The sequence below is a fragment of the Lonchura striata genome, chromosome 5 (assembly GCF_046129695.1).
Source record: "Lonchura striata isolate bLonStr1 chromosome 5, bLonStr1.mat, whole genome shotgun sequence".
Classification (NCBI taxonomy): domain Eukaryota; kingdom Metazoa; phylum Chordata; class Aves; order Passeriformes; family Estrildidae; genus Lonchura; species Lonchura striata.
In genome coordinates, this window is record NC_134607.1 from 32236855 (window position 1) to 32262931 (window position 26077).

The window sequence follows — 26077 nt, forward strand, 5'->3', positions numbered from 1 at the left end:
TAGATTATCTCTTTGGCCTGTGTAGTTCTTTGGAGTCCTGGTCAATGATCAGGAGTCAAAATGTTCCCAGTGTAAGCTGTCACCATCTGTCTGAAGTGGCACTTGAAGGAATGTAATGCATGTCTTAGCACTGTCTTTTCCGACCAGTTCCAGCCCCTTCTGGAACAGTCATAGATCTTACCCTACTAGTCTTAGTCTTTAAATCTTTTTAATCCCTACAATACTAGATTGCTTGCCTCTACCTTCTCTTCTTTCCTGCTTGCCTGAGCTACTTCAAATTGCTTTCATGATGCTTAAAATCAAGCAGAGACGTTACAGAGAGCCACAAAAAGGAGTAGGTCACCACTCAGCAAGGCCAGTAGCTGTAGCTCACCCTAGTACAGAGTAGATGATGCAGGAAATGTGTATTTGCTTCTAGGCTGGAATTGGGCAGAGACATAGTGTAGGGATGCTAGAATCACTTGAGAATGTGCCATAAACATGCAACTCTTGGTAGTCTTAATTCAGTCAACTCTGTTTGAGCTGAGTCACTGGGGATTTGATGATTTTAATAGCCTTTGCAGCTGGACTGAAATTTAAGGTTTCTTGCAAAGATGGCAAAAGGCATACTTAGAATGCTGTTCTGCCCTGGTGAAAATCTTTGTCTAAAACAACCAAATAATGTGCTAAAACTCCTCTAATGATTTTTGTTAGTTTTTAACATTGCTTGAAAATATATTTATTCGCCCTGTCTTGATTTAAAAAATTAAAAAGGACAGTTTCCAGAAAATGCAATACAGAACCTGAAACAGGCAGTGCAACATGGAAATAGCAGCCAATGACTTTGAGTTAAAGGTAACATGGAAAGCGTAGCAACAAATTTGATTAACAAGAGAAGAAAAACTAATTGTGAAAAAGCAAGAAAAATATTACTGCTTCAAACCTCTCCCCAAATATCTTCCCAATATTTTCCAAGATTGAGAAAATGTAGAGTAAAATGAATTTGTTTCTTTTTTCTTAACTATATGACAATATAGCACCTTATATGCCTTTTGCATTTGCATGTTGTTTGAACAGGACATCTAAAGCTCATTAATGTAAGAATTTGAAAAAAGCAATCACTCTAACAATTTTAAAAAGTGGAGTCTTGAGTAATTTTTTTAGTCACAGTCATATACCATTTATAAATTTATTAATGATCCTTGCTCAAGTTCTTAATTTTTTTAAATTCCTTTTGTTTCAAAATATTTACCAGTTATCTTGTTTGTACATCATATCAAGAAATAAAAATGTAATATATTACACTAGATCTATTTTTCTGTTATTTCCTGCTTGCCTACAGCTGGCAAGGGTAAGTTTTTAGTTATTTTTCTGTTGCTTAAATATATTTGGTAACAGATTTTCTGTTCCTGTTTGACAGTGTTATTTGTACTACTTGATTTACTCAAAAAGGTGATCGGTCATGAATCTTTCTTTTAGAATTAAATCTAGCAAATATTTATACTTTTAAAACAGTACTTTTGCTTATTTTGCCCAAATTATGTGATAGCAAATTCTGCTTTCACAAGCTGTTTTGTATTCAGTAGGTCACCTTACTAATTATGATCATCTGGATACTGTATCAGTATGCTGGATCTGATTTGCAACATCCAATCTCCTGATTTCAAAATACTTACATTACTTGTCAGTACTTATACCTTCTTTCTTAAAAAACAGGTGTTTTTTATGTTGGTGTGGTAAACCAGAGAAAAAACCAAAAGGTTATTTTAAGAATTATTTAGCTCTGTATAATTTTCTAAATGATGGCAAAAAGAAATATTAGTACTTTTTATTTTTTGTCATATGTCTTACTATAAATAATATTTATAGTATATGAGAAACCTGATATAAGAAGGGAAATTTATACGAAATGCTGACATCAGTCGCACATTATATATAACATATTTGAAAAGAGTTTTATCTGTGTTTGGACATTTTGGAAGCTACAGATAACTTTATATGTTGTTCAGTACTTTGGGTAATGTAGTTGTGTTGATGTCAGTTGTTTCAATTAATATGTTTAAATACAGTTAAAATGCACTAATTAAGAGAGAGCATTTCCTGTACCTATGTCAAAAATATGAGCTAGGTTTGTCATTAATGATAGGCTAGTCTAATGCTCATTGAAATATTGCTAATCTGTGTAATCACATATGCTACAGATCTTTCAAGCATTTAAAATACATGCTGCTGTTTCTCTGGGGCGATGGTCTCATACCTTACACCATCGACATATTGTCATACTGTTTATTTGCTACATCCACCTTGGTGAAATCTGTCACATGGATGTGACTCTTGCTTTGACAATGCAAAGCCAAGTGATATGAATTAGTTTCTGCATCTTTCTAGGATTTGATGTTGCAGATCCTTCAGCTTGAATTAAATAATTCTCCCATCCACAAATACAGCTGAAAGTTGGACTTGACATGGATCAATATGATCTGGGGCTAAATTTCTAAATGTGACTGATTATGTTAGCATCATGCCCACAGATCAATATTGAGTTTTATTATGAACCTGACTCTATAATTTGGTTTAATCAATAAACTTTTGTCTCCTTTCTTTAGAAATTTTAGATTTCTACTACTCAGGTTTTCAAAATTGCATTTAGGATACACTTAGATCTATACTTTTCTGGTAACGAATATAAAAAGACCTAGGTTTGAATTTAAAGGAACAAAGAGCTAAGACCCTATTGAAAGGGGAAGTCAATTTTTAAGTTGATAGGACTGTTCACCCCAGTACAGTCTATAGAATCCAAGACAGCTAATGTGCTAATACGTAACTAGTCCTTTTGGGCACTGTAAGGCTTTTTCTGTCCATACTAGATAGATAATTCACATTGAAGACTTTGACAAAACAGAACATTAATGAAAGCAATCACTAGAGCTTCTCTTTTGATAAACCCGCGGGGTTTAAAGGCGTTGAAAGATGCAATCTGTGAAGAACAATAAATTTGGGCCTTTGATTGAAGTGCCATTTGGGATGGTATGCTTTCTCAGTGTATTTACACAAAAATGCTGCTCCCTTTTTCAGTACACTTTGCTGCAAGGTTGAAGGAGCTCTTTGCCATTACTACATTAAGGTTTGTCTCATTAAAAGCTGAGTACAAAAAGAAGGCTGGAAATGACCTAGCTCAAGCCAGTGTGTTCATTTCTGCTCCAGTTTGCCATTTGAGAAGTAGGCTTCAAGCCATGATGAATATTTCTATTAAGTGGTACTTTGAACTGCAGTAAAGATGCTCTTTCTTTTCTGAAGAAATAAATGCATAAACCTGTTTAGGGTCCTTTTATATATTTTTCTTTTTTTTTTTTTAATATTTTGTGGTTATTTTGCTAAAAGTAAAAGGAGCCATACTAAACCAGGAAATTACAGAATATGTTTAATTTCCACTCATAACATTGTTTATAAATTGAAACATTTGCAGAGTCCACTAGAAAACAATGCTTTAATACTTTTTTCATGTACTATGTTGTGTTTTCTGGCAACCTTTCTAAATTTTGGTTTGTCTGTCATTGGGTAGCAATTTTTTTCACTGTTACACTCAGTAAATTGGTATGATTGATAGAAAAATAATTCAGTAATAATTTTTTCGGATTAAAAGATTTAGATTCTATAATAATTCCCCTGCAAGTATCTCTCTATATGAGTTATCTCTTTGAGATACTTTCAAGAAAGCTTAGATATTGAGACTTATATGCCATGCGTAAACTGGTGTTTGTAAGTCTGAACACATGCTCACATGTATTGTTCTGCACATTTTTCCTTTGTATAACAGATACAGACCGTGGCCAGAAACATGGCATGGATGAGTTTATTTCTGCTAATCCCTGCAAATTTGACCATGCTTCCCTCTTTAGACTGCTTCAGAGACAGACCTTGGATCACAGATTGAATGACTCCTATTCTTGTTTGGTGAGTACTGGCTGGAAGATATATATAAAGAAGTGAGAAATAGTTGTTACAAAGTAGTCCTTTCTTCCACATTCATTCAACAACTGCAGTTGTAGGTGGAATAAAGGATCCAATCGATTGGTTTTAAATTTGAAAATTACATACTTGCAAGCGGCTGCTGTGCCATTCAATAGAAAGCAAAGAGACATGAACTGTCTTCAATTTTATCAGCTGAAATTTATCATGTCCTCTGGGGAGGTTTGAATAAAACCAAAAAGTTTTGACAATAGCAAGAACTCCTGTGGTAGAATTTACTGACACCTGTACAGGTATTTTAAGGTCCGGATATTTTCACCTGTCTTATAATTCTTCATTGCACTCCGGTGTGAAGGAAAAACACCAAAGAAGGGAGGCAGACCCATAAGTAGTATAGATACATGAGCATATATGCATTACCTGAACTGCAGGTAACAAAGGGGAGTATAATCATTAAAAAAAAGCAAATAGAATGTGATCTCAGTATCTAAACAAATGTTTTCCACATTCAAATGCCATCATTACCATCATAAAAGTTAAGATGCTGGCTGCAGTTTCCTTTTCGTACAATCATTTTCGGTCTGTGCTTTGTGAACTAGTTGAGGATGGGGCTGCTTCAGGTTTTGTTTTCATTAGGGAAGAAAACCAGCAACAATCTCATGGAAGTTCATCAGATTATATACACTCTTTAAACAGGTTTGTATGGGGCAGACCTCATAACTCACTGAGGCTTTATTTTTCACCTGATATTATGCCTGAAATAGTGATGTCTCACTAAGAATCTAAAACACCTCAGAGCACATAATTTTTTTTCTCATTTTAATATGCCAACAGCAACAAAAAATGATAATGGGGATTTTTACCTATTTTTCATTGTTCTGACTAGTCTTGTAATACAAAGATCATAATTGGAATTTTTCTGATTGTTTGCAGCTGTTAAAAAGGGAAAAAATATTATTTGATGATAGTTGCTTCCCTTTTAAAATACTGCCAGATACATATGTATAGAAAAGTTAAAGGACTCATTTTCTGTTTGTGGGTTGCACACTGTATCAAAGAGGCCTGAAGGTACATCTGTACAAAGTAATTGGCACTCAAAGAGAAAATGGTTAGCTTTCTACCAGTGCACTGGGGTCAAACTCTTTTTCTATAATAATAATATAGTAAGACACTTAATATAACCTTGAAATCAGGAACTTTTAGAAGAGGTTAGGTGAAATGCACAGTGCTATAGCAACCATAAAGCAGATGTATTTCTTACCGTTCTTTTTTAAATTCAGCTTTTAATAAGTGGAATGGGTGATAATTTTATAATTGCATATTTAACTACATTTTTGTATTTTAAAAAAATTGGGAATGTCAAGATAACAATAGAATACATGGACATGTAAGTGTGATTTTTCTTTTATCTAACAGCGCATTTCCCTTAGTCTTTTAGAAACAATTCATCCTTTATGTCAACAAATACAGTGTAACCACACATATGACTTGTATAAAATTTTTAAAAGCATGGGAATTAATATTGTGCAAAGTTCTGTATTAAATTATTATATAACCTAAATTTCTTCAATTCTACATTCTTCTTGGTATAGGGAGAGTATTGAGGAGATGGGGGATTTTGGGGTTTGGGGATCTTTTTCAATTAAAAAATTAAAAAAGATGTGGTTATCTAATACCAGTACTTTGTAGGACATAGTTGTTATGTGTTTGAGAGGCTTGTGCATGATGTGGGATTGAACAAGGGTAAGGAAAGCACACATTTATATGAAAAACAATCACACAAACAGATCTTTTAAGAGAGACTGAAGTTAAATTAATGAGTTCTTTAAAATGTTGTATTCTTGTCACAATTATATGTTATGAGAATGAGCAGAAATTTTAAGCATTTGCTTTTGTTCTGCTAGGCAATGATATGCAACATTTTGTTATGTTTTCCATAAAAACAGGGAGAGAATTGGTGACAATGATAACATACTGGGAGACTAGCAATCATAATAACCACTGTTTATTATATCTAGAGCTAGAATACTTATTACTGCAAAAATATGGTTAAAATCCCTTTTCTTTGTTCTTTCAATAAAATACCATATTTTGTATCAAACACTATGTAAACTATATGAGGCATTGCAACATGATCAGAGACTAGATTAACATGCTGAGTACTGTTCTGGGTTCTCTAGAAATAGATGAAGCTCCTTAAAGGCAGTGGAAACACTGAGTTCAAAGAAATTAATTAGGAGCAATAATTATTAAATATTAATTTTTAACATTGAGGTGTTCTTGTTTGCAGATAATATGTTTAATTGAAGAGTTTGGGGAGAATATAAAGCTTGAATTCATGTCTCAAACAAGTATATTAGTGAAGTTAAAACACAGATTTTTTAAAACTGATGTGAATATATTTTTAGGTATTGTTCAATAGTATTTCTGCTGATATTTTGTACAAATATTAAGCATCAGATCTTGTGGAAGTATTCACAAGCATTAGGGAAATATTGGTCTTCAGCTGCTATATTGATGTTATGAATTCTTTATTTTGCAAAATCATTTTGCTTATCCAAGTTATTTTTCTATTTGAGTTCAAATATTCCTCAATCTCTCTTAACCATTTGATGAGATGGAATGATGAGAGATGATGAGATGATCAAAACAATAACAAAGAAAAATGCTTACATAGAACAGCTGTGCAGTATTTGTAGTTTTCCAGGGTTTATGTTTTCTCCATACTGCTTTTTGGAAGCTCACTCTGCTACTTCTTATCATATTCTGCATCAAGACACAGTTATATTTTTTCCACTCTGGATTCACTCAAGAACTGTTTTTATCATGTGAAGGAGTCTGTACTTTGCTCATGTCTGTGCCAGGGTTAAGCTGTTCTCATCAAGATTCTGACCAAAAAATCTCTCAATAAGCTTGAGAGTATCAATAATTATTTAAGGTCAAATCTTACTTAGGTGGCTTTTAACAAACTACCTAGCTTTGCATCTCTTTACTAATAAGAGTTGTTTTAAAGTTGTTAGAAGTGCATGCATGTTACATGGGTAAAGGGTGGAACTGTGGTAAGAATATTAAAATTTCAGCCACAGAGAAGTGACCATCCAAAAACTGCTTTAATATCTGTGTTAATGTCCCTCAGCATTTCCAAAATTTTAATTTGATTCTTATAATTGATTGCTAAAACAAAATTAATTATTTTAAAGTGTTAGTTTATTTTAGGTTTTGATATATAAAATAATCTGTGCCAGACTTTGGATGTATTAGCATGTTTTTTGTAAACAAGGTATTTCATAGCAGTGGTATCTCACAACTGCAAATAGTTTCCTGACATTTAATCCTTTCAGTAAGAGAGCTACTGTAGGGTCTAGTTTTCAGTTCTGTCAGCATTAGTCAGAAGGAAATCATTCTAATATAGAAAGTGTATGTAATGGGAATAAAAATCTATGTTTCTATTCTTTGTCTGATTTAAAGCTGAGAGTGGGAAAATAAACCTCAAAATGTTGTGTTGTTTTTTTACCTTTCAGGGCTGGTTTAGCCCAGGTCAGGTCTTCGTGTTGGATGAATACTGCGCTCGCTATGGGGTGAGAGGCTGTCACCGCCATCTCTGCTATCTCGATGAGCTGATTGAATATTCAGAAAATGGTTCTGTCATCGATCCAACCTTGCTCCACTACAGCTTTGCATTTTGTGCTTCTCATGTTCATGGTAACAGGTAATTTAATGATATTTTTTTTAATTCATAGTATTTAAAAGCGTAGTCTGAATAAAAGTATTTATAGGCTCTTGTATTCACCAGGTAGGGAGCTGCACTCAACAGAAATCAGTTCACAAAAGTTTCTTCAGGGGTACTGGAGGTTCCATACAGATTACTGTTAAAAGAAATCTCCTTTTAGCATGTACTGTCTTAATGCAATATGTTTTCAAGATAAAAAACTGCTAAAACGTTAGTCTTCTTCATTCTGCATTTATATTGTGGTACTAAATGGTGTTTCCGGTAGACTTTTTGAACAATTATGCAGTTTAAGGGAAATTTTAACTCCTTCTGTAGTCTGTATCTTGGCAACTAATCGTACTATACTGTTTTCTTCTGTCTGTGCTATCACAGAAAGAAATAACATATATTGAGAATTAGCTGTAAGCCCCAGCCAGGAAGAGCTAGGACACTTCTAGAATCCTTTCCACTAGACAGGTAGACTATTTCAGGAGCTTTTGGCCACAGTGATTGTCTTGGGATGATATCTTCATTCCACTTGCAAGTGAATGACTTAGAAAAAAAAAAGTTGCTTTGCTATTTTTGCATATTCTTTAAAAGAAGCACTGCTTCATCTCTGTCTTATTCCAGACGGTGAGAGGACAAGTTCTGCTGCTGGAGAGCGCCAATTGCAGATCAGATCACTGGGTAGCTCAGGTCAGGAGGGACCACAGGAGATCTCTAGGCAAACCTCCTGCATGAAGCAGGGTCAGTTATGAGGTCAGACCAGGTTGCTCAGGGCTTTTTCCGTTCAGGACTTTACCCCATTTGAACCTGTGTAATTTCAGTGTGCTTGTATCTGTCTACCACTCGGTACACCCAGAGGGCTGTCATTCAGTCCACCTCAAGACCTCCTATTCTCTAGGCTGAGCAAGCCCAACTCCCTCAGCTTCACATCAGAACATGTGCTCTGGGTCTGACCATCACAGTGGCAATTCAATAAACTTGCTCCCTGTCTTCCTTGTATTTAAGTGGGAAGTGGGGCAGGCAGTCTATCAAATTATAGGAGAACATGCATTTATGTCTATTTTGTGTACTAGTATTGTAGACTGCTTATGGGATATATTTAAGAAGTTCAAAAATAGCAAGGAGAAACCCAATATATCCTCCCAACTTATCCAATCCTGCCACTAGGGGAAAACATCATGGTCCCAAAATGAAATTTCTCTCAGGAAGTCCCCAAACTGAATCTTGATTAGGATTGGAAGAGAGATTTTCTGTCCAAGATGTATGCTTATGTTGCTTTGCTACCAGTCAGCCACAGAGGCTGCTTTACTTGTCCTCAAGCCAGAGAAGAGGTAATCCTTAGGAAAGATTTGTTTCCTTCACCGCCTCAAACAAAGCATCATCTGGAGCTGGGGATTTGTGACCTGAGCAATTTCATAGTGGTAGACTAACAATATGTAATACATGATAATAATATCCAAAATTGAAATGTTTTTGAATGTGCTTGAAATGCTGTCAAGAATCTTAACATTCATACCAGTAAGTTAGGAGATTTCTGGCTTTTATTTGGTAACCTATTCTCTGTAAAAGCGTGCTTCTTCATCAGTTCCTCAAGAACCTGACACATTCGTATTTCCTATTGAGTCCAAGTCATTGTTGTTTCTCTCCTTTTTATTATTGGATTCAACCTAAGAAGACAAACATATGTGATAATTGCTCAAACTTACTTCAAGAATTCAAAAGAAAGGTAGATACATTTCTTTTTATTTCATAATTTGAGTGAAGGACAACCGTGCACGCAGTGCATGAAAATATCTCAGAGAGCACATCATTTACACAGTGGTAAGCACTCTGTATTCTGTCTATTCCTACAGTACAGATATTCTCTGAATAGCATTATGAGTGTTTTAGAAATAAAAGAAGTGTTGAACAGAGAGGGTCTGACTAGAACTGAGATATTGTAAAAAGGAAGAAAAAAGAAACATGAAGAAAGAAAAAAAGTAAGTCAAGGACAGAGTCAGACACACTCACTCAAAATGACAGACACAGATATACGGGCACATAATATACCCACTCATTCATTTACCACAGCACTAAGAAATAGTAAAAGGTAAAAGAGAATTTCACAGACAATGCACGACAGGGCAAAGTTCTAGGCTGGTCCCTGGCGTTACACATTTTTGTTTTGTAAGTCAGTCTGGGAATCAGAAAGACCACAGAACAAAGGGCTTTATACTCTGGCCATGATGTATTTAATTTATATGTCACCTTTGTTTCACAGAGGGATCTTAGACCCTCCCCAAGCCTGAGAAAGATCATCAAAATTGATCTTGAAGTCAGGTGGTGGAGGAGCATGTAGAAATGCAGCCGTATCTGTAGTTCATATTGTCCATTTCTTTTATGTATAAATTTTAAAATAACAGGCAATCTAGTGACATTCAATCAAACAATCAGATACAAGTTTCTCTCACCTTAATTTCTGGTGAGAAGAAACTCAGTCTGAATTAGCTTTGGCTCTGTCCACCTTTCATGTGTATTCAAAATTCTTCCAACATATTTTTGAATCTTCAGCTGTCCTGTGCGTTGTTTTGCTGCACCGTAGGATGTGAAACATGTTTCATGCTACAGGCTGTAATCTTGCTGATTTTAACACAGTACCATGGGTTTATTTCAAAACAAGTAGAATAAACATGTAGAAGTTTTGTTGTCATAGATCTTCAGGAGCATTTGGAGCACGGGGGAGACCTGAACTGAGCTCCAGTGTAGACTGTATGCAGCAGACCTTTTCTCCTGATCTCAGGAATACAGAGCAGTCCCTAGCTTATTTTTTTTTCTTTACTGAGATGAAGATATAGACAACAACTTCTAGATTCATCAAGCATTCTTGTACTTTGTGTGTCTTATGTCAGTGTTGTTGGTTTAGGAACAGAAATGTTTACTCAGGGTCAAACACAATGTGCTGAGTCCTAGACTGAGAAATTCAAAGCTTATTTGTCCTTTTCCTTTCCCTTTTGTTAGTCCATTACAACAGCTTATGTAGAAAAGGTATTTCTGCTTTTGTAGATTATAGTCTTAAGCCAATCTCTTCCTAAATAGCCAACAAGGAAAAAAAATCACTTAAAAAAAATAGCTGTAATGTGTTTAAACAAATAAACATCCTTTGTTTTGAGTCAACTATTTTATTTTCTTCTGTAAACAAAATCATCTTTCAATGTCTGTACTTCTGGTGCTATGTGGATTTACTGTACCATCTCCTTTGGCTTCTCATCACCATGATTTTCCTATGAAATACTCTATATATACCTCATCAATATAGTTAGTTCACAGGTGAAATTTTCGCTCTGCACTTATGCATAAACTTATTGCTGGTGAAAGTGAAATGGACAGAACAGGGAACTATAGGACATCCCTGAATGATGACATTTCAGTCTAAACAGTCCAGGTAAGAGCTATTGTTTTCTTCCCCATCATGTTCACTCTTGTCTACTTTTCATGCTGTGACTTCTATTTAGTCCCTCTTGTCTGAAATGAATGCTGGTGGGTATCACATGAAGTGTGAAGTGACTTCTTTCCACCTGCTGAGTTACAGACTGAATTGAAAAATTCAAAATTCAAGCATATTCCCTTGTTATAACTTTTCTTATTCAGAAAGATACCTGATGAAATGGAAGTTCAGATACGGGAAGTGAATGTGAAAGTAAGGCTACAAAAATCAGTATTTAACTGAAGATGAATAGGTTGGGGGTTTTGTCTTTATTGTAAAAGCTTCAGCACAGGTGTGTTTCCATAGAAGAACAGTCATATTGAGTCAGGGTTCTTCTAAACCAGTCAGTCATCTGTCTCCAGCATTGACCTGCCTGGAGTAAAAGAAGAGCAAGCATGTGCAATATTTCCTCTTTCTGACTCCCAACTCTTTGCAGCTCAGAGTATGTCCTGTTTGGTAACCTGGCATGAGTCTTTATTTCAGATACTTGTCCATTGCACCCCTGAACCACTGTAAGCCCTCAACACCTCTGGCAGCAAGTTCCACAACTCAACCTCTTCTTGCTTGAAGAACTATTGCTTTGAATTGACTCCTACACATCTCATTTCATGCTCTGCTGCTATTGGAGAACTAAAGGAGAAAAAACAAAAATCCTGTTCTGTCTCTTTGCTATTTAAGATTCAAGAACTGGAAGTGAACAATAGAATGATTGCATTGGTGGAAGTTTTCTGCTAGTTGCTTATCCTTTTCTAGTGTTTCCCAGTATTGGTTTGCTCCTTTGACAGGTATTGAACAGGAACAATTTCATGGAATTATCCATCATAAAACCAGGATCTCCATTCTGAATAACTTTATCAGAATTAATTTATCAGAAATTTATCTGAACTTTATTCTGAATAATTTTTACATTTTTCTTTGTTTGTCATTGTTTTCTGTTGTATTGCTACCTGATTTCATGGGGTGTTTCTAGAATTCCACACTATGCTCCATAACTTTCATTAAAATTACATTTTCTGTCACCTCAGCTGTTAGCCTGGTCATTTATAAATACTGCAAAATAGATCAAGTCTCAGCACAAACCTCTGTAGAACTTTACTGATAATATGCCTTCGCAGCAGCTACTTACCTCTCTAATTTTAAATGTAAATGTAGGAACTTTTACTCAGACACCATTTAATTGCCTTGAAAGCCTTTGATTAGGGACTGTCAAAAGAGCTTTGGAAATCCAGGTGTTTCATATGAGTCAGGTCACACTTATCCACATATTTTCAATCCTTTTAGAGAACTCCTAGGTCAGAAGGTGGAATTTCTCTGTCTTATGGCTTCAAAGCTATACAGACTTGACAATAGGTAATATTTACCCAAATTTCCTTACTTTTATCCTTAAATACCCTTATATTATAGTTCCTTATAATTTTCTGGGATGCATGTAATACTTACCGACCTGTATTTCCCTTGGCTTCTTGGAGACTTTTTCTGATTTTTATTCTCCCATTTTGTTTCTGATCTCCCATTCTCCAGAAGTTCTTGATGAAAACTTCCACATACCCACAGGTAATTCAAGTTGCCAGATGGTCCCAGCAATTTACTGCTGTCTGTCTTTCTCATTTGTTCCATACAGGGTTTTTTTTAGTTGCTTTCATTTTTTAAAACATATTATGCTGAAAATGAAGAGTCCTTTTGCTATGGACAAAGAAGGGTTCCAGCATAGAAATCCTCTTCATAATAATTTACTTCATAATAATACACCAGTACAAAAAAATCATTTCTGTTGTAGCCTTGGCCTCTCTGAAAGCTAATTTTAGGTCCTTGCATTCATTTGGCAATGTAGACTCTCTGATAGGCTTCTTGCTTTGGTTATGCTTGGACTAAATAAAGTAGCATAAAGAAAAGGAAACTATGGAAACTTTGGAAAGTTCTATGTATTCATATATTTCTTTCCATTTTTCAGTGTTTTGTGGTAAGAAACATTTATCACAATTTTACACTTTGTGTCAAGTCATAAAATAATGTCCACAGAAATCATCCCTTTTCAATCTGGGAGAAGGAAATTCATGAAAATAAAGAAAATAGTATCATTACATTGCTCCATCTCTTCTTTTCTTTTTTTTTTTTTTTTCTGGAACTTCTGAATAGGTATTTTCTTCTCTGACTAACTTAACTTTAAAATAAGGTTGTCTGTGTCTTGATAAGTTCTCCTTCATTTTGTGTCATTAATAAACAATATGGAATATGACTTAAAATAAAATTCCAGAACTTAAGTCAATAGTCTCATCATTTATCTGCACATTGTCACTATCTGATGAGAAAGGTTTTGTCCAGTTGATCTCTTTCTAGGAGTGTTTTATTTTCACATGCACAATTTTATATATAAAATATTTAAATATCATGTAGACTTTTTCTTAGATGGTTTTCCCAAAAAAAAGTGTTGCTAACAAGATTTTGTGGAACATTTTGGTTTAAAGGCCTTGAAAATGCTTCCTCTTTCTGCTGTGTTTCTTATTCACTCTCAATCCTACATGTTCTGTCTGTGTTGTAATTGCAGCAGGTGCAAGGTCTACTTCTACTGGTTTGTATTGGCAATTGGACCTTCTGCTTTAATCCTTGATCTGTTCCAAGGCTGTCCAATAGCTGGAGAAAGGAGCTTGAGTTCTCTTACAGGGTGGATCTTTAGGGAAGTGTGTAACATCAGTCTACTATTCTCTCTCGTGTTTGATACATCTAGAGATGTAACAAGAGTCTATTGTTTTTGTAGTTCGATTCATTTTTCTATCAATCATTTATAACGAAAATGGTGAGAGTGGATTTCTCATTCTTAAACCGATGTTTTTGTTCAGAAGTCATATATTATCACTCACTATTTGCCCAGAACAATGGAATGAGAAAATGACCTTTTAGGATTGATATGCTACGTGAGTTTGTGCTGCTAAAGGAGAAGCAGTATTCTCTCAAAATAAAAAGTTATCACTCTTCTTCCAAGTGAATATAATCTTCCCTTTTTTCTGAGGCTTGTTGGGCAACATTGAGAATAGAAATTTTTCACTAGGCCCTGTGTCAAGCATGTTGCATCATCCAGTTCATCCTTCTGTTTTGGAAACTGATCATGTTAAAGGTATATGGAGCACAGAGGAAGGCTTACCATCCCTAAACATTATACAATATTTTGTTATTAATTTCAATTAATTACTGCCTTTATATAACCTTATACATTGGGTAAAATGACATTATATTAATACTTCCTTTGCTTTTTAGTAAAAAATATAACTGCATAAAAGATTATTAAAATCAACCCAGTTTATGATCTTAAATCTCTTTTAGTGATCTTCAGAACTGGTAATTTTCATTCTGTTGTGAAAAAAGTGCATGACCTGTAAGCAGATGTCGGAGCAGCCTGAGAACTGTGTACAGCAGAAGGCTCTATTGTGCCAGTTTTATGCCAGAATAATCGAAGGATAGTTAATATAAACAAGAAAATGCTCAGTCTTAAGTGTCTGCTGGCTAAAGCTGTATTTGAATGTCATGAAATAATGCACTGTCTTCATTTTCTGTGGTTAAAAGAGGTCTGCTCTGTAGTTCTCTATAAGCTGATAGTGGAAATCATCATTCTCACATTCCTGTAGCATAAACCATGGACTCTGCGAAAGCCTTAATACAGTTGGATTTTAAAGGAAAATTTGGATATTTAAGTGCTTTAATATAAAGTCCTGTAAACAGATAATAAAATTCTACATCAAAATCTAAAAAATTTAATCTTTGGTTTTCTAAGAAACAAGCAGTCAAACTTTTATCTTGCTAATTTGAAACTTGTCACTGTTCTTTCATTTGATTGTACATCCTGCTGGATATAAAAACAAGTGCTTTCAGAAATCACTGAAGTCTTCTAAAACAATTTGTTTCTAGAAGAAAGGATGCCTTTTAAGCTTAGTTTTGCTATTTCAATGTCCTTGAAGTGTAGTTTATTACAGAAATGTCTTAAAAGACTTTAGCTGAAGTATTAGGTTTTTTATTTTGTTTTTCATAATAATTTCTCATCTTGCTCTGGCAAGATGGCAAATTCTTTTTGGTCAGCCTTACTGCTCATATCTGTGTGTATGTTAGAATATCAATCTGTACATTACTGTCCTCATACTTTTTTTTTTTTCATGACACACCAAAGTGATGGGCTATGTTTTTAATGAGGAAAGCAAATTGAAAATACTTTTATAATTTTTAAAATATGTAAAAATGCAAAAAAAAGCACCAATACCAATGATGTTCCAGGGGAAGAAGCTCAGGCATGTTCAGTTAGTATTTCCAAGGCTGTCTTAATAAATCAGCCTTGCTTAAAGTAACAATTCTCTCCTTGAGAGGCCACTAGGAGAAGCTGTTTCCAAAGTTGAGGGCTGGAAACAATCCACGGCCGATCCAATGTCCATATCTAACTCCTGTTGGAACTGGAATACAGTCTTATCTTACCTGCTGTGGGTCTTCACAATAATCTTAATCCTACAATACATCAAGGGACCTCTGCAAATTATTGCAGGTTTTAAGACCTCTAGAGATCAAAATCATTCTAGATGATACTCCAAGCCTTAAAGGATTATATAATGTGAGGAAAAACAGTCCATTGCAACAGGAAAACCAAAATCCACTGCCTTATCACTCAGCTTCTTTAGAGCAACTGCTGTCAGGACAACAATCTTGCAAGATTTTTGCAGTAAAAAATAAGTTTTAAAATTCTGGTCAACTTTTACTTTTGGTTCATTATTTAAGTGGTTAATTGTTAAACAGCTACTTTCCACTTTAATTTACTAGTTAATGGGATATTTATTTCAAATCTCTTTTGATATTTAAGTCTGAGTGAATTTAACAATTGACTTGTGACCAGAGACAACATTATATCTGTGCCAGTTAGACTGTGATCTAAGCAGATAAGACAAGCCAATCCAAATCCAATTGACAGAGTTCTCAAAAAATGGTAAACTAATAGAAGTGAGAGAGAAGGTTACTCAGGTTTTGAATGTTCACTGTTTCACCTAGTTCTCTAATTCGAAATATTTTGTGAACAATAAGGAGGAAAAAGAGTGTGGAGGAAATGAAAATTCACTCTCCATTACCTTCTTGAGAAAATGATGTTAAATTGAAAACTCTTTTTAAGACAGTTCTTGGCTGAGTTCTTGTAAGTGAGTTCCCAGGCTGCAATATCAAAGCTTAGTACTGGTTTTGAATTGAAAAATATCAACTCCATAGCATTTGAGACAGTAGGAACAACACATTTATGGTTGCTTTTAATTGCAAAATATTTCTGGCATAGTTTATGGATGGCCTAAACCTTTGAAAACTAAATGTCTGTGTGAGTCTGATTTTCCTTGCAGCCACAGTAATCATAAATCAAAATAATCAGATCAAAACAGTGGTATTTATTTTATTCAATCTTCAAAGAAAATAAAGGAAAAATATCCAGAAGATTAAATGAGTTGAAGTATTGAAGTATTTATCTATTTTTAATATTTCAGCTTATCTCAGAAACAGTTCCTTTTTTTCCATGGATTCTTTTCTAATCACTAATAGATATTTGTTCCCCAAAGTAGAAAAAGTATCATCAGCATGATAGGTCTCAGGTCTTTGTTGCAATTTTATATTATTGTTGCAATAAAGTTTAGAAGAATAAGAGAAGAACTTGTGGTTTAGACTTCATGCTATTTTCTGAAAGCATGTTTTTTCAATGCTATTGGTGGTCATTTTACAAAACCTTTTTGTATACTCCTTCTGGGACATCTGCTTCTATGCAAACATATATTTAGCAGTTTCGAAAATTTGAGTTGTTGTCAATAAGGTTCCTTATGAAAACCGACTCAGTGAAATGACAGGTCCCTGGTACATAGTGATCCCAGCCTTAGTGCAGGATGACAGATATGACATCCTACTGGCTCACCTTTTTCACTTACTGTTATCTGGACCCCTAGGTCTTTCCTGACATATATATGACATGCCTCAGTGAGGCTTAATATGACAGAACTATTCACTTTATCAGTCCAGAGCGCAATCTCTCCTGACAATGAAATCAGACAGTGCAATTTACTTAAATTTGAGCTCATTCTATTTGTCAGAAGGCTGAGGTAAAGTATCCTGGCATCCATCAAAAGAGAGAAGATAAGTTTTTTGCTCTTTCACATCAAATTTATACAATGGTGTATTGATGTGCCTCACTACTCCCATCCCCACCATATCTGATTTTTTATTGTTGTCTTCACAATAATTTAAGGAAATTTGGCATTCTTTCCACCTTGACTTGACAGGTCACAAATATAAGGGATTTAAACAGTCAGAGAATTGTTTATGTCATGACCTAGTAGCAGGTTTAAGTAGGTTTAAGTATAGTGCAGAAAGTTAAAGAAACAATTTAGGAAAAAGATGCTCATAGAATCCTAGAATGATTCTTGGAACATTTAGAATGTTCCACAAAAGAGAATGTTGTCTTTCTTTATCTCATTTTACTACGATTTTCTCAGTTATAGAAACACTAAGGTAATTTTGGAGGCTCTGGAGAAGATACAGGGCAGAGCCACATGTAGTGTCAGGTTCAGAAACTCAGGTGAGGCCTTGGAGCTAGAAGTTAAGAAAGTAACAGGAACATTTCAGACATTTCTTTTTAAAGTATGCTGTGAGTGAGGAAGTTGTGACTGCATGGTAAAAATAATATTTGGGAACTGTGTATTTAATTTTATTTTTTACTTTTGTCATATTTTTAATATAAGTACATTAGTAACACTTTTAGGCTAAGACTTTAGACAAAGTGTATATTTAATATACTAAATATAAGCTCATTTTTAAATATTGTGACTTAAATTTGATATTTCAAAAATGCCAGTGCTTTTGTTTTTAAATACTTTTCAGTTGCATCTTTAATGCTGCACCTATATGGAAGTCTTGATTACATTATACTATTTGTCAGTATAGGATAGGGAATCAAACTCTAACCTCACTATGCAGGATTCCTAGGTGTTGCCTGCTGTGGCTTTTCTTGCTGTAGTTTCTCTCCCACCTTTACCTTAAAATCACTTTTAGCTATATTATGCCTCTAGAAAAACAGAAGATTCAAGGAGATTAAATTTAACAAGATTTTAGTAGACCTCTCTACTGTGACAATAGTACTAATTGAAAAAATATATCATCTTTTCAAAGTGGTTAAGAGAATTATATGTTAACTTTTGTTCATATAGAGATGATGGAGGAACTTAGGATTTGAATGCAAAAGTTCAACTCAAAACTTAAATTCTTTGTCCAGTTGCAGGCTGTTCTTTAACTATATTTACAAGTAACTGCTTATCCTTTGAGGCAATGAGAAAGAGGAAAGGGGAGTTAACACTCATGTTAAATGAAAACTTTAGAAATAAAAAGATCATTGTCCAAAGACAAATCAGTATGAAGAGATATCAATGATTATTAAACATTTAATATTACAGGCCAGATGGAATTGGGACAGTATCTGTGGAAGAGAAGGAAAGGTTTGAGGAGATTAAGGACAGACTTTCCTCCCTTTTGGAAAACCAAATAAGCCATTTCAGGTGAGTGTATAATTTATTCAATGAATGCTACATTTTTTTCTGGAAGAATTTTCTAATGGTGTTGTATTTTGGTCTTGAACAAGTGGAGTGAAAATAAAATAGTCTGCTTGCAAAGAAATAAATAGCTTAAATATGGAATAATTTATTTACACAAGTGGTTGTACTCTAAATTTACTTATGTAATATGTGAGTTGATAATATGATAGAAAAGATTATGTAAGAATACAGGCCTTGATTTTGTTGATTTTTTCAAAGTCCAAGCTTTGTATAAGTCTAACCAAGAAAATCGTCTGAATTAAGGTGACTGTGCCATAACTATTTTTGGATTACTATAGATCAAGAAAATCATATGAGTAGAGAACATCTTTAATAGATGGCAACTAAAACTTTTCTTCATGTTTAATGTAATTTTCTTGGTTTCATGATATACTTATCTTTCTTAAGTTAAGGATCATCATGCTCAATAAGGAGTTTGTCGTATTAGGGACTGTCAAAGCCAGGAGAAAGTGTTTAGAGAAGGAGTATGAGACACAGAGGAAATGTGGGATTTCCTTCTATTTTGTAGCAATTGATGGTTTATGAAACTTACTATAAAAACTGCAGATAGACCACCAAGCCTGTTACTTGTCACACTGAGCCAACCTATCTGTTGCTATTCTGTCAATCTGATCCTCTTAGACTGTATTTATATAATTTTTTTGTCTCTGTATCACATCATAACAGCCAGTTCCACAGTTTAAATAATTCTTTGTGAAACAGAACTTTTGTTTGGCAAGGTTGACTATGAGTTTGTTGAATGCTTCTCCGGTTTGATGAGATAAATCTCTGGTATTCAGTAGCATCATAGGACATGGGGGATTTTTTTGAGCATAGAGGACATAGTTGCCTTCACTTGGGACTTCATATCCATATTAAACTAAAGAGAGCTGAGGTTCTCCTTGGAGAGTATTCCTTTCAGGGAAAAACAACACTTTTCTTTCCACTTTCTCCCTTCCTCGGGAACAAAGAACTCTTGCAAGAGAAATGATACAGAGTGCTCCCTACCTTCAGGCCTTCACATGCATGAGACTAATTACAAAACTAGTCTAAAGTTTAAATAAGTCGAAATGTCTAATGAAGTCTAAATGATCTCTTGTGTTGGAACAAATAAAAATCCCCATCATGTCCGCTCACTTACACATTAGAGTTATATTGATGAACTTGGGCCGCAGTAGTGACCACAGAACCTTTCTGCCTCAGTCTTGGTGGATTTCAAGCAAATTTAAACAGCATTAGAAATGCCTCCTTGAGAGCAATTAAATGTGTCATTCAAACATGAATTACTTCATTCCTTCAGGAGACTCTAAGGTTTGCCTTAAAATCCTATTTAATCAATACAGAGAAACTGGGCTCTGTCAGGTGAGGAGTGATTACTATTTCTTACTGTGAACAAATATTAGAAATAAAATGAAATAATAGATTAAATGTCTGGATTTAAACGAGGATACTGGCATAATACTGGAAGAAGGAAAAAAGATAGTGCCTTAGAATCTGATTTTATAAATGACGTAAAGTCACAATGTAGGACATCCTGACAAAGCATTGGAAATAATATTTTAAATAAAACCTTGACTCAAGACATATATAAGGATCACCGCTGTCGGTTCACAAAGAATAACTTTGGCTGTCAGATTGCTTTCTTATGAAAACACGGTATTAAAACAACTCCATATTTCAGTTCTTCAAAATTGTTATAATAACTGTGAAATGCAGAATATTTGGAAAAAATACATAAACAGAGAGGATTTATGCAGAGTATTTACTGATTTTCTCTCTTTAGCCTTACTGTCCTTGAATGCCCTGTATTCCCTATCATCAGGTAGTCCCACCATCTCCCAGGCTGATTTCTTGTTTCCACTGTCCTTTCTACTGTCAGTTTGGGCATCCATGCTGCTTATTTGTTACATTTCCTAGAGATTTCAGAGACTTTCATGCCCTCCATGCTCAAATAAATTTTGTTATTTTTAAATGCCACAATCTCTATGGTATCCTCTTTATCTTCCTCATGGAATCACAGAGAGGGTGTCAGATTGTTTGTTACCACTTTGGTTTCTTCATTGTGGCATGCATTTGGCTCCTACTTTTTTGAATTTTACCTCAGGCTGCTTGTAGGTTTCTTGCTTTTTTTGAACGTAACTTTTGCTTTTGTTTTTCAAGTTCTTAATTTCTTTCATAGATTCCTTTCTTAAAATTGTATATACATGTACTAAATGTACGTGTACTGAATATTTTGGCCTGTTCTCTTTTGCTACATTATTAAATTTTATTGTCTTATGATTATTACTACAGAGCACCTCTTCTGCTCTGGACCTCTCAAACTATGTTCTCTTCACATTTGAGACTGAATCCAGAATACATTTTTTGTGGGTCTTAAATTAGCAGTTCAAGGAAGAAATTCAAACCTGTGTCCCAAAATATTATCATTATACCTTGTCCTAATGAGATATCAGTCAAATGTATATGTCTAGAGTTGAAATCTTGAATTTTCACCTCCTCTAATCTCACTTAACTTTTTGTAATCACACTAATTCTTCTAACTAGGGGCTCAGTGGTACAGACTTTCAAGGACCATCACCATTTTTTTTTTCTCTGCAATATGTTGATATTTATTCTAAGCTTTGCCCTCTCTCCATTGCTTAATGTCATGTGCACTGGTCAGCTGTCATGGACAGTTTAATTGAAGAGTCCATGTCTCTTCCTGCCTTCTCAGAGCAGCTCTGAACATTTACTGTGTCCACTTAAGTGACTTGGTCACACCCATCTGAAAAAGATGCTCTCCCTTGCCTGCCAACTGGCCTGCACCTTCCAGTTTTAATACTTCCCTATGGCCTTTTTCATTTTCATTTTCAGTGCTTTCAGCCTGGTTCCATTATGATTAACATGCAGTCAGCCCATCCTATGCTAGTGGCTGTCATCTAAAGTAGTTCTTTAGGTACTTACACCTTTCCTCTCTGTCACCTTGTATGCCCACTGAGACTTCTGATCTCTGCCAGCCTCTCAGGCATCAAATGTGGAAGAGACAACATTTCTGAGACAGCTATCATGAAATTCTTGGACTTTAACCTGTTACCTGGCTGTGTGAATTTTATCTCTAGAGTCTTAACAGATATAAAAGTAAATACTGGAATTCTTGCTGCAGGAAATCCTGTTTTGACCTCATTTTATTTTGGCTGACTAAAATGTAAATATAAAATTCACTGGTCTGAATCCTTTTATCATTAGAAAATATTTGACTACTAGAAAACATTAGAATAGGAGGCTACCATTCTTAGTGAGTAATAATAAGAAAAAGTAATCTCAGCAAAGCAAAAAATCCTTTTTCCAATTGGGGATATCCCAGTAAGATTTCATAGACAGGATTAAGAGAGGTTAAAGTTGCCTGAGCATTGTATTCTCATTGACCTGCTGTATTGCATCATTCAACAGACAAAAATAAAAAATAAAGCTATGAATGCAATCACTTTTTAATTTACATGATTTTAGGAGTGGGTATGGTTTGAGTTGTAGCTGATAAAATTTAAGATAAGTGCTTTTCCAAGGTATTTTTAATATAATAGAAAAAACACAGAATATCTACCAGCATTCATATCTTCAGAAATTAAAATATCTGACATTTTATCCTTGTCTTAATCCAATTTTAAAATAAAATACAATTTATAGAATGCTGCTTCATAGGTCCAGTAGCTGTCATGGCTACATGAGAAATAGTACCTCTTTCCAGGAAGATGACATTTAAAGTCATCAGAGACCTTTACATATCCTTCATAACTGATAATTTGGAAGTGATGCTTTCTGCTTTTTAGTGTTTTTTCTGCACTTAGGCCTAAAATGCTGGTAGGCTGATACTGCTGCTGTATGTATGTACTCCATGGCAGACTAGTGAAGAGGCTTTTTGCTTTTATTAGTACTTCAGTTATGGGGGTCTTCTGCTAACATAATGCAAGTTGTATGCAGATACATCTTAAAGTAAATCAATAAAGCAGCTTTTTTAATTCTGACAATTTTATGTTCCTCTTATTATTTTTTCTTTCTCCTTTTTTTCCTTTTTTAAATTATTTTTACTTTTTAAGATACTGTTTCCCTTTTGGACGTCCTGAAGGAGCTTTAAAAGCCACACTTTCATTACTTGAAAGGGTAAGTTTGAGAACATATTTTAAGTTCTGCTGAGCCTGCATTTTTCTTTTGCATTCAGCTCTTGAAAGCAGATTCATGTCTTCTCAGGTATTTTACTGCTGGTTTGAACTGCTGACTGGAATGATGGTTGGTTTTGTTTTTCTCTCATTGTCTTCCACAGAGGCAAACAGCTGTTTTCTGCAGAACTTATTTACTGGAATTTCACTTCAAGCCACTGAATTCTAGTCAGTGACTCTGTTCCTTTTATATTTAACATTTACCTAGCATTACCCCTAAAGTGGTACAAGTCTACTCTACAGCCCCCCATTTCCTGCTGTTTATGCCTTCTGTGCTGCTGTTCCTGTCTATACTCATATGTAATATTAAAAACCTTCTCTATAATTCAAATAATACTCCATAAATGCCTTATCCGAATCAATTTAAGAAGCAAAAGCTATACACAGCAAATCTGACATGGGCACCTATAAATGTAAGCTCCTGCCCAGCAAATCCTCTTGTACTGACTGGAAAGGAGAATACCTCATCATGATAAAAGCATCTCAGTCATCTCTGTGGAAAAAGGATTTTAAATTCCAGCAGAGAGTCCAAAGGAATTGTATCAGTAGGAGTCTGATGAGGGTATGAATTCAAAAAAAGTTTAGTTCCCAGGCTGTGTTGCTTTGCCAAAATCTGAGAGGTTTGGTCCTGGCAAATATTAGTTATTCTGCAGTGCAGAACACTTCATGTATAACGTTTCTGTCTTAGAAAACCTCTGCCATGTTCAGAAAACCCCTAGGGAGTCTAGGTGTATGTTTTATTTCACTTACCATCTCAGTGATTGTAGTGCTGTGTAGTGTAGTGCTGCTTTGAGCTTTTTGAAATATCCATTTCCTGTCCCCTTTCCTACTGTTGCAAATGGTAATGGTGCTCTAACTGGTGTTCAAGCAGCACCACTGTCAGTCTTGACTGGGAATAAATGTGCTTTCCTACCTTTGTGAACGCAGAATAGGTTAGAACCATCTTATTTTACCTGTCTTTGTAAAATTTGAAGAAAAAACAAGACTAAGAACAAAAGATTTTGAATACTGTGAATTCACTTGTTGATAACCAGAAATTATTGATTAAAAAAGCAAGTAAACACAGCTAGAGAAGTCATATATGCAGGTATTCTAGAAGTCTGCTTCACAGCAATGTCTTCCTAATAGCTTCACTGTTGCTAAACCTGTTTCTTTTCTACCACATCCTTTCTAGACTGCATCTCTTGCTCCCTCCTTTTAACAGTAACTTTTAGATATATAAGGATGTAGCTTGTCTGGGAATCCACTTGAGAAGCATTTTTTTTTTAAGGTTTTGAGTTATCTGAAATTTTATTACTTACATGAAAATATCATAAAAACATGTTTGAGTTTTGTTGAAAGTTAATGGATTGCAGAATTAAAATAAAAATGCAAGTGAATTATCAACATTTTTTTAACATAGTAATCCAGAGTTTATTATGCGGCATTCATATAAAGGGGTAAGGATTCTTGGTTTACCTCAATAGGTGCAATAGATGAGGTAACAACTTATATGTTTTGAAAACATTTACATAGACTGTTCTTCTACTTGTCCACAATAAAATGATCTGCTGGAAGTTCAATGTTTTCCCTGGCCACTATATAGACAACATTTTTTTGCAAGGGCATGTTGAATTTGAATAATTTTACCCTGTTGAAGAATCCATGGTTCTGCAATGGTGGAAGCTTTTCCATGGGTGAGAACCAAGCCAATTTCCACAACCACATCTTTAGTGGTAACCATGATCCAGGCCATCCATGGAATGCTCTTGTTCTACTGGTCTCGATGTCACCCAAAGACTGACTGGCATGTTGCAAGTTGGCAAACAGGAGGGATCAATACTGTACAGGCAGTCAAATCAGGGCTGAAGAGAAATCTTCAAAGATGAAGATCCACCAGCTGGAATAGTTCCTTTTTGACTTCTGCCTTTAATCATTATCGCATCTGTAGTAACTTCAGGATTCTTTTATCCTTTTCCTGTGGGGTTTGGTTAATAATTATAATGAAGTGGTATAATTGTCTCTGACACAGGTTTTAATGAAAGATATTGCCACTCCTATACCAGCAGAAGAGGTGAAGAAAGTGGTTAGAAAATGTCTGGAGAAGGCTGCCTTGATCAATTACACTCGACTTACAGAATATGCCAAAATAGAAGGTTAGTACAGCAATCAACTGCCAAAGTGGCTGTAAAAGCCAACAATGCCTATTAACTGCATATTCCATGAGCAGCCTTTTCCCTTTCCAGAACAAACCCCTTCCACAGCAAGGGGAAATGTCTCATTAAAATCTCAGCTGGTGAACTGTGGAGCTTTTTCCTATTCATTGCTTTAATATGCCTCCTGGGACCCTGTTTGAATGAAAGACAAGGACTTCCTAATTTAAGTTCCCCTTTGTTCTTACTTTTGAGTTCTTCATAAATTTAAGAGGTTGTTTATGGGTTATTTTTTATTTCTCTAGCTATTTCTAGTGATTACTGACAGGAAATTCTTTCCTTAACAGCAGTGTCACTGCCTTGAAATTTGAAAATTGTGTATATATTCTTTTCTGAAGTATTTATAAGGCAGACAAATAGATAAATGCTATTTATTTTTGCTGCTCTGTTATCAGTTGTATAATAATAATCTGATTATTAAAACCTTAATTACATCCTGATTGAATGAATTAAGAGGACAAAACACTAAGTTTGAAGATAATCAGGAGTTTTTCTGAAAATTTGGTATGTTCTGTAAAGTACATCATGAAATTAACTAAAATTTTGCTTAAAAAATGTCCGGGATGCACAATGTCATTTATTATTTGTAAACCTTATGTAGAACAAAAAGGAAGTCATAACAGTTAAATGCCTTGTCAAGACAGACTTTTATTCTCCAGAAAGTACAAAAAGCTAGAGATACTCCTGTCCAAATGTATTCAAGAACAGAAAGCTGTGTGCACTGGATTTTTGGTGCTAGAGTTAATTCCAGGAAAATATTGTAGGATTAATTCTGTTTTTTTAAAAAATACAAATTTTATGCTTATTAATTTTTAATAGCATATATTTCTAAAAATACACCATAGAAACAGAGCTAGCTTAGGAGCAAATTGAAGAAGCCTCAAATATTTAGCAATATGATAAAGCCAACTTTTTTCCCATTTTTATATCTGCTCAAATTCTCTGAAAAACATGAGTTAACCGATCTCACAAGTGATTAACAA

The 26077-nt window shown here is 34.7% G+C and overlaps 1 protein-coding gene across 6 annotated transcripts in view; it reads left to right on the forward strand.

Moving 5' to 3' along the window:
- Nucleotides 1-26077, forward strand: part of CADPS2 (calcium dependent secretion activator 2) — a 282332-nt gene that overhangs the window by 184506 nt on the left and 71749 nt on the right. For all 6 annotated transcript variants that reach the window (XM_021553475.3, XM_021553479.3, XM_077783432.1 and 3 more), the window contains exons 12-16: nucleotides 3797-3933; nucleotides 7470-7657; nucleotides 18572-18673; nucleotides 22783-22846; nucleotides 24914-25037. In XM_021553475.3, coding sequence (XP_021409150.2) covers nucleotides 3797-3933; nucleotides 7470-7657; nucleotides 18572-18673; nucleotides 22783-22846; nucleotides 24914-25037 — 615 coding nt within the window. The remainder of the gene's footprint in view (nucleotides 1-3796; nucleotides 3934-7469; nucleotides 7658-18571; nucleotides 18674-22782; nucleotides 22847-24913; nucleotides 25038-26077) is intronic.